Source organism: Anolis sagrei, chromosome 5, assembly GCF_037176765.1.
Source record: "Anolis sagrei isolate rAnoSag1 chromosome 5, rAnoSag1.mat, whole genome shotgun sequence".
Lineage (NCBI taxonomy): Eukaryota > Metazoa > Chordata > Lepidosauria > Squamata > Dactyloidae > Anolis > Anolis sagrei.
The window spans coordinates 138,034,923-138,052,729 of record NC_090025.1 but is presented as its reverse complement, the minus strand read 5'-3'; the positions used below and the strand labels follow the sequence as shown (position 1 = coordinate 138,052,729).

Below are 17,807 nucleotides of genomic sequence, written 5' to 3'. Positions count from 1 at the left end.
GTTGGAAGATAAACTAATTGTTGCACACTTGAATAGCAGACTAAGAACCTAGAGAGATTTAGTTTCTTTAGTTTGTTCGTTAGTTTGTTTCACAAACTAACAAGATTGTTTAGTTTGTTTCACAAACCAGATCCCTGGGGTTTTCTGTGTTGCTTGACTGAGCCTAAAGTTCTCCAGAATCCAGTTGTGAAAGTTAAGAAAGATTGTTCAAACACCATTATCCTTGTTGTCCCAATTTAAGTCAAGATTAAGTCCTTAGCCTCTCACTTTTAAAAATTGGGGTGAAGGGGAAAATAGAGTAACAATAACTTGAGGACAGCTGGAGTTATACCTGCATTGCCTTAAGTAATCCATATAATGAAGTACAGAGGTATGCCCTAACAGACCTCAAGGAAAGGACCCATGTTATCGTTCAGATAAAAAACCAAGAGTGTCATAATACATTCTGAGCAATGGGAGCACAACAAAACGATTATAACTCAGAGTGTAGTGGAACTGTCACTGTTATCAGAGAACATAGATCACAAAACAAACTCTCCAATTTTTTTGAGAAACGATCCTAATAATCTATGCTCAAGATGGAAAAACATGTATTCAGTTTCCTTAATATTATGGAATAAAATAATGCAGCAAACCAAAACAACCAATATTCTCAGCAGGGAAATAGCGTAGCCAACAGGGACTTCAAATAGAACAGTAAAAAACACAGATCAATACTTGATAGGTGTTTCCAACACTACTGGTAAACAAGACACTTTATAATGTGAAGAAAAAGGAATAGGTTAAGAATGGAAATGTATATTTCTTTTATACTATTGCTATTTCTGTGCTTCATTGACCTATTTTATTTGTATGCCTCACTAATTATGTTTCTGTAAAACAGAGCAACTTGAAAGAGCCCAGCATTAAATCATTATAGAAATAATGAAAAATGATCTATATCTTTGTCATACTAAAACATTAAGTCAATTTTTACTACACATACAAAGAATTGAACATTTCCCCCTTCTTAACAAGAACATAGAACACAATGCGCAGAGCTATAACTATTAGTTATTTCCACAAAAAATAATTTCAATGAAACCAACTGCTGTTTAAGTAATAAAAGGTATTCTCTATTGATATGTTAACCTTGAAACAAATTTTAAATCAAACAAGCAAAATGTAAATTAAACTATTTCATAGCAATTAAAAAAAACTTAACCAGGAACATAGAGGAACAAGGATTGTTACCATAAGTGGTCTGTCAGTAGATTAGAAGAACAATAATTGTTAGTGTAGTTCTTACAGTTAGGAAAATGCAACATAAAGTTGTCCAGAAATGTCAGTTCTGGGACATATTGACATTTGTTCACTATTGGTTGATGCAATTATGACATCACAACTCTTTTTCTGACTGCTGACCTCCCTGCTATTGTGATGGACTACTACTGGCTTCCACCATTACTCTGCTGGCTACAAAATCTTGTCCTGACAGTCTGTATTTAGGGACAACAAGCTGGCAATTATTGTGTAGAAGATGAGGAACACAAAGATAAATCTGTTAGTTGAAGATCCCATTTAATTCTTCTCAGGACATTTCACTCTCTGCAACTACATGAGAGCCAAGGAAAAAGAAGTGCAACTGTTTATAGTTTAGCTTTATCACTAGACTAGTTCTATGTATGATATTGAACATTTTAATATTTATAAGCACTTTATTACCTCTAGTCACTGACACACACCCAACACACACACCCCAACTCCCCATAACTTGTCTTAGTGGAGGAAAAGTAAGTATAAAATGTGGCTGGGCTCAGCCCAAGAGTTTATTTTAAGCTACTAGGGCTGAGTCACAGAACATGTCCAGTATATCAATTAATAACTAATAATAATAATAATAACAACAACAAAAATATTTGTAACCCACCCTATCTCCCCACTGAACTACTGCAGCCTGTTGAATATACTTGATCATTCACCCACACAGACACAAAGCTATGATGACACAGCACTGCTTCTTTTCATTCAGTGCCTTTCACCTAGATATACTATCAGTTTCTTTACTTAGGGATTAGACTTTAGGAAAGTAGGAATGTTTCTCCAGAAACACCATCTCCAGTGCACTTGATGACTGGAATTTTCTAACCTTCAGCATTTGACACACTTTTGAGATTTATAAAATTACAAGAGACAAATTCAACATGAATGCCTAGATTAGGGGGGGGGGGGCTTTTCCACTGCAGGACCTCAGTTATGGAATAACCTGTCCTTAGAGGCTTGACTGGTGTCATTCCAGAAATAAGTAAAAACATGCTTGAAGCTTTAAGAGCCTACAAATATAAATATAAAGAATATAAATAAAGCATATTATTATTATTATTATTATTATTATTGAGTAGTTTTGTAAAAATCTCTGGTTATATGGTTTTGAATCATTCTAAACTGTTTTAAACTGTCTACTTTTAACTTTACATTTCCTCTTAAGATGTATTTTAATGTTTACATTGTTTAAAATTGGTGACAGTTATTTTATTGTGTACTACCATAAGAACTTTGGATACAGGGTAGGGTTTAAATAATAATATAATAACCAAGGAAACCATGTGGCGATGTCATAATATCATCCAACAGAACAATGTTTACAGTCTCTCTCCAGGACCACAGTAACCAGTTTCTATAATATACATTTTCACAAAAACTATAAATATACTGGCAACTCTTATTCACTCAGTTCTTGTGGGTTTTTTCGGGCTATATGGCCATGTTCTAGAGGCATTTCTCCTGACGTTTCGCCTGCATCTATGGCAAGTATCCTCAGAGGTGAGGTCTGCTGGAACTGGGGAAAAAGGGGGTTTATATATCTGTGAAATGACCAGGGTGAGACAAAGGGCTTTTGTAAGTTGGGCTAGGTGTGAATCTTTCAATTGACCACCTGATTAGCATACAATGGGCTGACTGTGCCTGGAGCAAACTCTTCTTGAAAGGTGATTAGATGTCCCTGCCTGTTTTTCTCTCTGCTGTTTTTGCTGTTGCAATTTTAGAATTTTTTAATACTGGTAGCCAGATTTTGTTCATTTTCATGGTTTCTTCCTTTCTGTTGAAATTGTCCACATGTTTGTGGATTTCAATGGCTTCTCTGTGTAGTCTGACATGGTGGTTGTGAGAGTGGTCCAGCATTTTTGTGTTCTCAAATAAAATGCTGTGTCCAGGTTGGTTCATCAGGTGCTCTGCTATGGCTGATTTCTCTGGTTGGAGTAGTCTGCAGTGCCTTTCATGTTCCTGGATTCTTGTTTGGGCGCTGCGTTTGGTGGTCCCTATGTAGACTTGTCCACAGCTGCATGGTATACGGTAGACTCCTGCAGAGATGAGAGGATCCCTCTTGTCCTTTGTTGAACGTAGCATTTGTTGGATTTTCTTGGTGGGTTTGTAGATTGTTTGTATGTTGTGTTTCCTCATCAGCTTCCCTATGCGGTCAGTGGTTCCCTTGATGTATGGCAGGAACACTTTTCCTCTGGAGCGATCTTCATCTTGACTCTCGTGGCTTGTTCTTGGTCTTGCAGCTCTTCTGATGTCCGAGGTGGAATATCCATTGGCCTTGTAGAGCCCAGTTGAGGTGGTTCAGTTCATCTTGGAGGAGGTGGGTTTCACAGATTCTTTTTGCATGGTCTGTCAAGGCTTTAATGGTGCTTCTTTTTTGGAGTTTTTATGTAGATATCTATCTGTGTGTGTGGGTTTTCTGTAAACGGTGTGACCCAATTGTTGATCATGCATATAGAACAATACAAGGAGAAGATCAGAAAACTCCTGGACCCTACTATATACAGAAAACTTAAGCAAGACCCAACTTCCAAAATAACCAGAAAAACCAACACTCTAATTAAGAACTCCTCAATCAACTTTGACATACGACAGCAGCTATGTAAATCGGAAGCCCTTCCACCCAGGCTTTATGGACTCCCAAAAATCCATAAGGACTCCACCCCACTCAGACCCATCGTGAGTGCCATTGGATCCTCCACATATGACTTAGCCAAATTTCTTGCTGTACAGTTACAAAGCCACATTGGGCTCACAACACACTACATCAAGGACTCAGCCCACTTCATTGAAAAAATCAGCAATCTCAAGCTAAATACAAATGACAAACTGATCAGCTTCGATCTGGTGTCTCTATTTACCATGGTCCCAGTTGCAGACACCATGGCACTCATCAACCAGAGGTTCCCAGAAGACATCACGGCGCTGTTTCACCATTGCCTCACCACCAGCTATTTTCAGTGGGACAATGAATTCTACGAACAGAAAGATGGAGTAGCTATGGGGAGCCCTCTCAGCCCAGTTATAGCTAACTTCTACATGGAACACTTTGAAAAACAAGCTCTTGAAACAGCAACCAAAAAGCCCACTATATGGTTCAGATATGTGGATGACACTTTCACCATTTGGAGCCATGGAGAAGAAGAACTCAACAGGTTCCTGGAACATCTTAACAGCATCCACCCAAACATCCAGTTCACTATGGAAAAAGAAAAGGAAGGAAGACTGCCTTTTCTAGATGTTCTAGTCATCCGTAAACCAGATCAACAATTGGGTCACACCGTTTACAGAAAACCCACACACACAGATAGATATCTACATAAAAACTCCAACCATTACCCAAGTCAAAAAAGAAGCACCATTAAAGCCTTGACAGACCGTGCAAAAAGAATTTGTGAACCCCACCTCCTCCAAGATGAACTGAACCACCTCAACTGGGCTGTACAGGCCAATGGATATTCCATCTCAGACATCAGAAGAGCTGCAAGACCAAGAACAAGCCACAAGAGTCAAGATGAAGATCCCTCCAGAGGAAAAGTGTTCCTGCCATACATCAAGAGAACCACTGACCGCATAGGGAAGCTGATGAGGAAACACAACATACCAACAATCTACAAACCCACCAAGAAAATCCAACAAATGCTACGTTCAGCAAAGGACAAGAGGGATCCTCTCACCTCTGCAGGAGTCTACCGTATACCATGCAGCTGTGGACAAGTCTACATAGGGACCACCAAACGCAGCGCCCAAACAAGAATCCAGGAACATGAAAGGCACTGCAGACTACTCCAACCAGAGAAATCAGCCATAGCAGAGCACCTGATGAACCAACCTGGACACAGCATTTTATTTGAGAACACAAAAATGCTGGACCACTCTCACAACCACCATGTCAGACTACACAGAGAAGCCATTGAAATCCACAAACATGTGGACAATTTCAACAGAAAGGAAGAAACCATGAAAATGAACAAAATCTGGCTACCAGTATTAAAAAATTCTAAAATTGCAACAGCAAAAACAGCAGAGAGAAAAACAGACAGGGACATCTAATCACCTTTCAAGAAGAGTTTGCTCCAGGCACAGTCAACCCATTGTATGCTAATCAGGTGGTCAGTTGAAAGATTCACACCTAGCCCAACTTACAAAAGCCCTTTGTCTCACCCTGGTCATTCCACAGATATATAAACCCCCTTTTTTCCCCAGTTCCAGCAGACCTCACCTCTGAGGATGCTTGCCATAGATGCAGGCGAAACGTCAGGAGAAATGCCTCTAGAACATGGCCATATAGCCTGAAAAAACCCCACAAGAACTGAGTGATTCCAGCCATGAAAGCCTTCGACAATACATTGAACTCTTATTCATATTCTTCTATTTACTACTGATCACATGATTTGAGATTTCAATCAAAGATGTAGAAAAATTCTTATTACCATATATAATCATGTATAAGTCCAGACATTTTAGTAAAAAAAGCAACACAAAAAACCTGGGATGACTTATCTACAATCAATGTGAATACTATACCTTAAATCATTATCTTCTCTGAGTGGCAGAGAAGACAAGGCAATTGTATGTCTGGGGAGACTCCAAAAAAAAAAGAAAAAAAAGAAAGAAGAAGCATTGACTCCCTCTACATTCTCCACCACGGTGCTGCTTCTGGTTGTTGTTCTTTTTGAATGCCTGGGAGGGGAAATGGCAGCGGCTGCTGGGGTATCTGGCTGTCTGAAACAGCACTGATTTCTCCTTTTTGACCCTCAATTTATTCACAGGTGACATCAAAATCCATAATGTTGGCCTCAAAACCTGCCCTCAAATTATATATGAAGCTTGACTTATACATGAGTATCTACAGTAAACAGAAACTTTATTTCAAGATTTTCTACACCTCTGTCTTCAGCCCACAAAAAATAATACAGAAGTGAAAATGCAGATATTTTTGGGAGAGGAATTTCAGCAAGATAAACTACTACAGTTGTGTATATGGTGCTTGACTCCAACTCTTCCATCCAATGGTGCTTTTATTTTCAACAGATGATCAGAGCTGTTAAGAGCAACAGTGCTTCTTAGATATTGAGCAGGTGAATTCTGTCCAGTGTGGTATCTTCATTTTTCACTGACGCCCTGTTGAAATAACTCTGAAACCTTCTACATTCAGAGTCAGTCAACACTGAGTTACCTCCATGTCTGCCAAATGCCTCCTCACCTAGATCCTGTGCAGTCATCATTTTATGTGACCCAAAGAGCACAAATATACCACATTATCATCCTAAGGCACACACTGTAGTAGGGGGCAACCTTTCATTCAGAACAATTAGATTAACTGAAACCAAAGCAATTTAAATAACTGCCTATGGGCTCAGTCATTAAATAATGATTTACATTAAGGCAGAGAAAGGGACTGGTGTATATTTCCATTCTCCAGAATAAGCATGCATACTAACTGCACACTATCAATTTAAACTCAATGATTTTAACTACATATATGGCCCGTTTATAGAGCCTAGGAGTATATTCTGTTTCTTAACATGAACGAAAATTGCTCATAGGGAAATACTATTGTACAGGCTTTAGCTGTAAATTTCAGAATAACTTTCCACAAGCAAGATTGGAAATGATGGTTTAGTAAGCCCTTCAGATCCACATGAATTCTGTTCTGGGATACCCCACAGATGCCAAAAAGTACATAAGCAAGTTCTGTATTACTAAATGGCTGAGACATGCCTGTGGATGTTTCAGCATGTCCATGTTCACATTGCCATCATTTCATGAATAGAAAGTAACGATCGGTGGTTGGTAGATATCACAGATCTGGAGTCCATGGATCTGGAAGGTATACTGTACTAACCAAAATAATATTTCTGAATGAGATGAAATTACATTAAGTATCTATGTGTTTGTACATTACAAATCTCAACTTCGTGAAGATGAAATGTTTTTCTTACAACCTGTGAACACAGGCATGTAAATAATATAATTTTAAATAGTACATAGTACACTATTTTATGTACAGAAACATACAGAAACCGAGAAAGTACACATTATGTATGATTTTATAACAAAATACAAATATACTACTCAAAATAAGTATATAATTTGCAAAAGGTTAGCACATTTTCACTTTAAAAATTGCATTCAAAATTAAGACTGTCCTTAAATATCAAACTGAAAATAAAGGAATATTTAACTACTAAACTTTGGCTAATTTAAGTCCTTCAAGAGCATCAGTTTGATATAGAGATGTTTTTTTTAAAAAAAGAATCCTCTACACAGGAATGTGTACACTATAAACCAATGAATAGACAGGCCACCTGTTGTGAAAGAAGAGTTGGTATTATACACTTTAGGGACAAATGTCTAGCTTCTTCCAATAACGAGCTGGTTTTGAAAGAACAGTCATGCATAAAGTTGCATTAAATTGGGTTACATGTTTCCATTTTTGTTTTACACTATTGCATGAGGCATATGCAAAGTATACATGCTGCATAAATAAGACATCAACCGCAAACAGGGGCATTAATATGTAAACACAGCCTTCAATGCTACATATGTGGGGATCAAATCATTTAGGAACTATAAAATGCAAGGAAGCAGTCAGTTTTTAGAATAAACAAGCACTTAGAAGAAAACAAATACAATGGTTTCTTCATCTCTGCCTAATCAAATATATCTGGATTTACCATTATTCAATTCAATAGATTGAAACAACAATCCTATTCCTCAATAAAACAGTATATGAATGTACAAAACAGCTTTCGTAATATTTTAGAGACAATTTGTAAAATAATGACATGACTGAATTGTGACATTTGCACACACATACATACACATACTTAAAATAACAATTTTGTGGTTCTTGTGTTTAGTAGCCAAAATAAAGTAAGTCAGCACAGAACCTACCTGTGTGACCATACTTTGCATGTATGGTGCTGGATGCTGCTGCTGTTGCTTTTGCTGAACAGCACTTTCTATTGCTACTTTTGCTACAGTACTTGGATCTGCTCCAGCTGGCACAGCAACCATAGTCGCGCTGCAGCCAGCCTTGTTAGGGTCACTGATTGTAACAATTCTAACTCCTACTTTATTTGGGATTCCTGGAACAGTTTCTCTATCATTATCCTCTGCGGGCCTCTTTACAGTTTTGCATTCTGCTGTGCCATTAGTTGACCGAACGTCAGATGACAAGGGAGCCTGGGTCCCGCGAGGGGTTGAGTGTGGAACGGCTATGATTTGATGCCCCTGTATAACAGAGGCTGTTGACTGTGGCGAAACAACTACACTTGGGCGTTGCTGAGGCACATCTGAATTCAAACTTGAAGCTAGAGGTCCATTGGGTACCTCAACACTGGTACCACTAAGCTGCTGGGTCAACAGTTTTGAAGCCTCTTGCGTACTGCTTACAACAGACATATTACTCACACCTAATACAGGTCCATTGGAAAATCGTTCCCCTTGATCACCTTTGGCAGCATCTTGTTGTGTGGCATCCAAATTCCCTTGTTCTACTGGAGAAATCTCACCATTTCCTACATGATTGGAAGTTTTGTGATTTGGAATGTTTTTGCTTAAATGGGAACCATCGCCTTTCTCAAAGTCACAGATTCCATTAACAAGGGGCTTCCTCAAATCACTTTTTATTTCCTGAACATCTGGTTGTTCAAAGTTCTGTTTTCCAAGAGCTCCATTCTCACCCAAGTCTAATGAGGGTCCATTAGGGACCTGAGAGAACTGATTGGCGTCATTCTGAATTTTCCCTGAGTTAGCTGGAGGTAGACTGGAGTCATGTTTTCTTCCGTTTAGAAGACTTCCCACCTGTGTTTCAGTTTCCTTTGTATCTCCATTGCTGGTGTTTGCAGTTCCTCGTCGGCAAGAAGGGTTCTCCATGACCTCAATTTTACGCTCATGAACATGTAAACCTGTTGCCTCCTTTGCTTCTTCTTCCTTTTGGCAAATGATTTTGTCTCCTTTGAATGGGGGCGCAGTGGCAGAACCTGTGGATTGTCCAGCTAGAGGTGCCTGGGTCGGTGGAAGCGCTTGCACCTGAAGCCCAACTCCAGCCTGGGTTCCACTCATTGTAATTCCAGCTGGAGCAATGATCTGAGGTGCATTTCCCTGACTCACAGATGTTGTAGCAAAACTAGTATTTGGCACAACTGTTATGGTAACCTGATTGCCAGAAGTCCCTTGGAAAATGGTTGCTGGGCTATTGGAGATCAATTGGCCTGGCAATATTTGCAAATTGGAAATGGGAACAGTTTGAACTGTTCCTGGGGGTTGAATTGCACTCTGGACCAATTGCATGTTTTGCTGTCCAACTAGCAGTGGCTGAGCTGAAGACTGTCCTTGGACTCCAAAATTTGTTCCTTGGTTGTTAGACATTTGATAAACCACCTGAGGGCTAGGAGCTCTTGTATTGTTTGGAGGTGGGATCTGTGGAGCCGGGAGAATAAGTTTACCACCAGGGGTGGAAGGGCCTCGTTTAGGAAGCAACAACTGTTTTATCAGACTGGATTCACTAGGCGGTGGCTGGCCGACCCCAGGGTTACTGGGCTGTTGCTGAACTTGCATCGGAACCGGAACTGGAACCGGCAGCTGCGGTTGCTGTTGCTGGACTTGCATCTGGGGCTGGGATGGTGCTGGTGAATGTTGCTGCTGTTGCTGCCTCTTCACTGAAAGCATCTGACTGACGGTGGGAGGGGGGCCCTGTGCCTGAGGGCTGAGAGGCGAAGATATTACCGTAGGAACTTGGTTGTTTGGAATTGGTCCAGGAGCTGGCGAGGAAGTTGGAGTTAAGTTTGGCTGTCCACCCAACTGGACAGTTTGGCCAGCTGGGATTGGTGCTGGATTTGTAAGAACAATTTGGTGAATGGCTGGTGCATATGCTGGACCTTGCTGAGCGGGTTGGCTTACGATCACTACACTTTGCTGAGGTGCTGGAGATGCAGACGGCTGTGATTGCTGCAGGGGCTGCTGTACCACTGTCCCAGGAACTTGCTGAGAAGGCAAAGGCTTTGGTGCAATGTTCTGAAACCCCACCCTAGATGTTGGTGGATTTTGGACACCAGCAATTGTAACCACCTGCCCAGTTGCAACTTGGAAATTCTGAACCGTAGTAGCAGAAACAATGTTGGAGGCTGAGGTTGTGACATACTGTTGGGGTGTGATGATGACTGTGTCTTGCTGCTGGTTACCAGCTGTGGACTGTGGAGATGATGTTTGTACCGGCTGTGATGATGTGGTAATGAGCTGCTGACCCTGGGAAACTGCTGAAGTGCATGCTGGTATGTTCTGTACTCTGCCAAATATATGGCTTTGAGGTACAGTTTGTTGAATGACTGTAACAGGAGTGCCTGAGGGTATCTGTCCAGGTACTACTGCATGTAAAGGGGACTGCTGAATTACAGGTTGGTGAAGCAAAGTCTGAGAGCTGACAACAGTAACAGATGGTTGTGGTCCGGCACTGCTGGGATTTTGATTTGAAGTCTGTACCCCACCTCCTACAGCAATAGTAACCGGAACTGCAGACTGGGGGACAGTGTTTTGTATTACCGTGGCCTTCACCATCTCACAAGTCACTGGAGTTTTATTCTGTATCACAGTCACAGGAGCATATTGTTGTTGGTGACCATGAAGCAAAGGGTTTTGTGATATCCTGGAAACAGTCTGTACAACTGTATGTGCTCCCTGAATGGGGAAAGACATTTGTGTTGCAGTTAGAGTTGAAGACTGATTGTTGGCAGGAATCCTCTGAAAATGGTTTCCTGTACTTGGTGGTCCGAGTGGGAGTCCTGCTGGTCAAAACAAAGAAAAAAGTGAGTCTGATCTGAGGACCCTGACATTAATGGTAAATAACATTTCAAAATAACAATTATTATTGCCTAATTAAACATTTGATTGTTGAATTAACTGTAGAGCCAGCATTGATTCCAGATTTTCTTCACGCCAGAAAGAGATTCTCGGCAAAATATTTACTCAACCTGAAACTGCACTCTATTCCCACTTCCCACAATTATTGCTATGGACTATCACAGCTGTACAGACATTCAGCTGATTGAGCTACTCATCATCAAAGTTTTCCTGTCATAATTAGTAAACCAAGGATTCAAATCGTTCAGTGATAAGATGCATTAACAACCAGATCCATCAAAACCAGTTGAAGTTAAACATAATACTTCTTTCAATGTTTGTGAATAATTTTAGGACTAGTAATCAGAAGTCAAGTCACACCTTAACCCACTATGTTAGAAGGAAAGTGCATAACCGTTGCTGTCACTGTCCAATAGACTGAGGGTTACCTGGAGGCTGAACTCTCTGCATTTCCAGAAGAATATTATGACAAGTGAAAGACTACCCAAGCTTTATCTACCAGCCAATAAAAGTCAAAACTACAGGGAACATGCTTCCCACCATTTCTACCTGCCTTGAAAGAACTCCAAGGCTTGTTTTCTCTCGCTCTCTCTTTCTTCTGTATAATATTTATTGGACTACTGTTGGGAGGCAGGAACTACTGTCTTGACTTAGTACCTATGCAACACCTAGAATATACAGGGTGCAGTATAAAAATCTTCCACATTTTGAAGGGGCATAAGAAATGAACGAAGCTATCTAGAAAAAAAGTATATATTTCTGAGATGTACATAAAACCAATTTTGTTTTAATGGGTTTTTAAAATTATAACAGACAAATCATTTTGTAAGGATGCAATTTTAAATCAGCATGCAGAATCCTCCTCAAACTTTGACTTGATATCCCCAGAACCATGGAATGTATTCCACCGCGGTGATAGCCGAGTGGATGCTCTTACTGCCTCCATATTTTCTGGCTTTCTAACGATACTAGGCTTACCAGGTGATTTTCTCTTCAGTGTGGATTCAACTGCCTGAAGATTAGAAATCCATAGCAAAATTGTTTTCGAATCTGGTACAGATAAATTTCTAAAATAGATGAGTGCTAAGTGTACACGGTACGCTCTCTGCATCATTATCACAGAACAGTTATTCTCATAAATCTTGAACAACAAAGCCACAATGTTCACTGGTCCAATTCATGATGGGTACTGTAAACAGCCGAGCCTAACCTACCGAATTAGACCTACTCCTATGACAGCCATGTGCTCCCTCAAAATATGGGAGATCTTTATCCCCCACTTTGTAGTAACAATTAACTCTAAGCATTTCAAAAAATTTAAGTTGTCTCTTCCCTGGATGGCTTAGTACACTGCAGTTTGTGATACAAACTCCCTCCTTGTGCCACACATTTTAAATAATACACAAAGAGGGAACAAGGAGGGAGTTTGCTTGCTTACAACATTTGCTGTCTATCCTATATCAATATATGCATGCCTCGCTCACATGATCAGCCTGCCTTGAAAGTCTAGCTACATATCGCTCTTCAAAACAATATGGAAGGCAATGAATATGAACTTGAAACTTGCTACCATGCCACAAAGTATGTAGCACTGTATTCCACAAGACAGTATTTCAACAAGCCCAAAATATTATGCTCACAAAGTGCGAATAAATGTTAAGATGACATCATACAGTGTTCACATCATATGAATACCTGCTGGTGAAGTAGATGGCAATACATCAGGAACAGAATCAACCCGGACAACTGGAGCTGAAGAAGGTTGCTGCTGATAATACATCTGTATAGGGAGTGGAATAGCTCTCCTTTTTACTCCTACCACATGAATATGTGCCTGCCCATTGTTATTGGGATCTTCTACTCTCTTCACCGAGTGATTTGGAAAGACAGTTCTGGCAAACACAAGCAAACACAGATGTATTACTACTAGCTATAACACAGCATTTCATTTTTCTTCCATTGATTTCTTATATATAAAAGTTTCCTTGTATAGAAGTATATTTCCTAAATGTTGCAGTAGCCTACATCAGTCAGCTGTTCCTGCAAGGAATTGGTGAACATTTCATATCCTGCCAAAAGTGGGGATTATGAAACCCAACATTATTATGAGCACAGCTCCCTTCATTTTGTGGTTCATGTTTCTGCACTAAGAAAGTGATCACTGGCAAAAGTGATACAAGGATAAGGGAGGTGGACCACTGGGAAAAGAGAAAACAGAGCAATGGAGAAAAGTGACAAAAACAAAGTATTAATTCTATTAAGTTATCTCTAAAATAAGGCAAGGAAGTAATCTGTCTCCTAAGCTTCAGGAGTCTCCAAAAGGCAATATAGTATATATGGTTTGGCCTACAATGGTTGCCATTCAATGGAGAAGATACTGAAGCGGGGGGAGGGTACTTCAAGCTGCTGCAACCTGTTCTAGATTTTTCTCAGAAGACATGATGATTGCAACCTAGAGCTTTGTCAAAAGAAATATTCCCAGCTTTTGCTAAAAGTTAAGAATTTTAGTTTTCAAAGAGTAGAGAAAAATACCCTCGTTTTCTATCAACTTTCTTATTTTCAAACAACTACTGTTGTTTTTTTATAAAAAATGTGATAACAGGTCATACCCAAAGTACACTTTACCATCATAATTGGCAATCAACATTTCTAAGTATGTGTTAACTTACCGGAGGCATTTATAAAATCCAGTTGATGTTAGGATTCCACCTCGCGCGAGTTTACTGCAAGTGGAGAGATATTCGGAGTACATTTCAGCTCGGGAGACTGAGCCATCTGAATTCACCTCAAAATGGGCATTCAACCTAAAGACAAAAATTTAAAGTATAATTTTTGTTGTTATTATTATTGTTTTATTTACTCCCCACTTTTCTTTTGGGATTGGGGCACAAAGCAGCTAACTTTAAAAGCAACACAACACAACTTTCCAGGCTCTCATTTTATTATGATTATGATCCCTCTTCAAAATTAATTATAATATATAAAAATTAACCATAAAATAACGAGTAATTTTGTATTGGACTAACACAAAACAACAGAGATATGATATTATGTACATGTTTCCAAAAGTTTTTAAAATCCTGCCTTAAAAAGTTGGTTGAATAAAAATGTTTTATTATCTCGTGACTTGTCAATATAAGCATTTCACCTCATCTTCTCTTAATAGAAGTTAAACAGATTGTGCATCTTAACACACGAGCAAAATCAAACACCCCTGAAAGAGACATTTACTAAATAGAATTGGAATATTATTATCTGACTACCAAAGAACTTTGAATGCAAAGTGATTTCATGCTTTTTTCTTTCTATCAACTTCAAGATAATGAATAAAAAAAATCCAAACTTCACAGACTGCAATCCTGTTCAGAAGTTATAATGCATGAACACTGTATTTATGGTGCTACACAGTGACTTCCATCCAAATCAAAGGATTCCCATTCATTACAGAGGTTACTACCTGGTAAGAAGAAATTGGGGAAACCTTAATGGTCCCTATGTATGCAGTATGCTAGGGAATACATAGGGAACAGTCATGTGTTTATAACTGCCTAACAGGATTCCAGTCAAAAATTCTAATATTCTCAGTTTTGCATACACTGCTTACTAACTTTAAACTTTTATTAGAGTATATTGCAGAAAAACAAAACATTTTATCAGAAATCTTCTATTATACAGCACACATTCAAACAAATCAGTAATTTTTAAAAATCTAAGATAACAAAAAAATGCTTTACGTCTTTAGTGATGACAATAGTAACAACAACATAAACCTCTAAAATGTGTAAAACAAATTAGAATATTTAATAGGAGGACCTTAACGTTTTTACAGATTTATATACTCACCATTGACATGCAAATTTTTCACTGTCTATTTCTACTATTCCTGGTGGTGGGGCAATATGCTGTGGTGTTCTCGATGCTATGGAAAAGACATGAGAGTCAAGGTCAATAATTTTAAAAAATGTCCTTCAGCAAACTATTTTTGTTTCATTTTTATCCTTGTTTTTCAAACATAATTGTCTGCATGTACGACTCCCATATCCGCAGTATCAGTATGTATGGTTTTACTAACACATATCGCAAAAAAAGTTTTCTCTAGACATTTTCTAACGCAATTCTATTTCCCACAAATATAGAGATTGTACCGTATATGAAGCTCATAACTTCATTCCTAAAGATCATGGAAATCAACGAATTGTTAATTCTGTTACTCAGTATCCACTTGGAACTAGTTGGAAATGGCCTGTATAAATTAAATCTGCTTCCGTTGTTATTACAAGTATTGCTATATAAGAAATGGAAATACCAGAAACAATAAATTGTCACTATCTTTTTTAAAATAAAGGACACAAATTAATCTTCTTATCACAAAGAGGTCAGCACAAGCTTCGAGGGGACTCTTTAGCTTCTACCTCTTGGTGATATACATGCACTGCTTATCTTTGAAGATCAGACAGGATCTGATAAAACATGATAATAACATTAACATTAAAGGCAGCAAAACATCATAAAAGATACTCTATATAAATATTTTGTGCAAGAGAAATACAAACCTGAGACAGGAGGTGCATGTGCTTGTGATGAACCTTGCTCCACTGTCTGTGGCCTAATTTCAGATAAAACCTGGTGGTTGGTACTTTGATGTTCAACAAGTTTTACTGCACTGAGTGCATCAGGTCCAAGCATCTGAATGTCCATTGAGACTAGACATACTAATGTATCTGAAATGTAAATATCAATCAGTACAATTATGTTCCCAACACTCAAGGACAATAAATGAAGTTTCTATGTATAGCTGATAGAAATTTTGAGGAAATACAAATAGAGGGCGAAAGGGAGAGACGTGCAAAGAGGAAAATGTGTCAAGTGAACCCTTGTCGAGACCACCTTCCATTTGGAAACCTATGTCTTCATTGTGACAGATCATGTGGATCCAGAATAGGTCTCTACAGTCACTTACAGACCACTGTCAAGATGAGAATCACAGAATAGCATTGGAAGAGACCATATGGGCTATCCAGTCCAACCCCCTGCCATGCAGAAAAAGCACAATCAAAGTACCCCTGACAGATGGCCATTATTTCTCAATTACGCCACAGAACATTTATTAAGTGGGTTATCCAGCATTTTTTAAAAAAGATTTACTCACCTATACTTTTGTCAACTTTAGCTATCTTTGTGCAAGCTACTTCACCCATTTCAGTGAGCATATAGAGCACCTCCAGAGCAGATATAACAAGTAATACATCAGGCAACGTGAGATGACAGATTATTTCTTTATAGGACTCTTGGTCTACATATTCACAAATTAAGACCCCATTGTCCTCAGCTTTACAAAGGTTAGCAAGGATTTCCATGCCTAAAAAAGACAGACAGACATATTTTAGAGGCAAAAATTGTTTTATACTCATCTAGATTACATAGTGTAACTGCTTAAGAGCTTACCCCTCATTTTTAAGAATCTATCTCTTGACATTAAGCATTTTGTAACAGTGTGAAACATTAGATGAGTTGTTTTGAAATCAACAGGGTCCAACAGAAGCTGAAGAAAAAAAGAAATATAATGTAGCATTAATTATCACAGCAGGAATTATTCATATATTATTTATAATTACTGGGAAAACAAACAAAAAAATCAATATTAATTTTTTTCCACAGGTCACTGATTGAGTGCAATACAGTTTGACTACTATGTTTCATGTATATGTGTTTGCAATTTAATTTCAACCATTATATTAGTACTAAATTCACTTTGACCAAACTTGGTTATCTGTTTCCCCAAATAAATTCCACTAAAATCAGAGAGATTTATTTTGATGGGCACAAATAAACAAATCTGTAAATAATCCAGTACTAATATACCTGGTATAACTAATTTTGGTGGGATTCACTAGCAACCAATATGTGGCAGGACTACAGCTTGAAAAACTGCACATACTTTTCCAAGAGTAAGTCCTACTGAACACAGTAGAACTTATTTCTGATTCGCAATCAAAGCTGGTATTCAGATTATGATCTTGTTAATTTCCAGTTCCCTTCATCTTGGCCAATGAGAGAAGTAGTAGTTTGTCAGCATCTGGAAAATTCACATATCTGTTATGTTGCTCTAATTGGTCAGTGGCAGGGAGAGTATGGGCCATAGGATCTATGTGGCTCCAAACTCTTTTTCCTGGACCCTGAAATTTGTAAGATGGTGGTGACAAGACCTCAGAACCTCGAGTTTTGTTTTGTAAACTTTCACTATCTTTTAGATCCAAAAATCAGATGTGTTGTTAAAATGATACATAATTTCTAGTTTAGGTTTTTAATATGGTGAACCTACAGAAATAGTTCTCTTCCCCCATACTTCATTCCTGGTGAACTCTAAATTTCTATTAAGCAATGAAATCTGTCGATAGCTTTAAATACAGCTACAGCATTGGGAGTAATAAATATTTTTATTTAGAAGTAATTCCTCCTAATCCCAACAGGAATTAATCCCAGGAAACTATGTAGATGTACAAGGCTTTTCCCAGAATAAAAACATATTACTTTATCTTCTTGAGGGCAAAGTAATACTTTATTGTCAAACTAGGACCTTCTTGTGGCATAATAGCACAATTTTAAAAATATCTTAATATTCTAGTATTTTAGCTCTTTAA

The 17,807-nt window shown here is 38.5% G+C and overlaps 1 protein-coding gene across 3 annotated transcripts in view; it reads right to left on the bottom strand.

Annotated features, from left to right (window-relative positions):
- ARID2 (AT-rich interaction domain 2) overlaps positions 1–17,807 on the bottom strand; it is a 105,122-nt gene that overhangs the window by 17,307 nt on the left and 70,008 nt on the right. For 2 of the 3 annotated variants that reach the window (XM_060777557.2, XM_067469084.1), the window contains 7 exons: positions 16,612–16,708; positions 16,316–16,525; positions 15,720–15,887; positions 15,010–15,085; positions 13,836–13,970; positions 12,862–13,058; positions 8,200–11,090 (listed from right to left, as the gene is read on the bottom strand). In XM_060777557.2, the coding sequence (XP_060633540.2) occupies positions 8,200–11,090; positions 12,862–13,058; positions 13,836–13,970; positions 15,010–15,085; positions 15,720–15,887; positions 16,316–16,525; positions 16,612–16,708 (3,774 nt within the window). The remainder of the gene's footprint in view (positions 1–8,199; positions 11,091–12,861; positions 13,059–13,835; positions 13,971–15,009; positions 15,086–15,719; positions 15,888–16,315; positions 16,526–16,611; positions 16,709–17,807) is intronic. The other variant, XM_060777558.2, reaches the window with a different exon arrangement.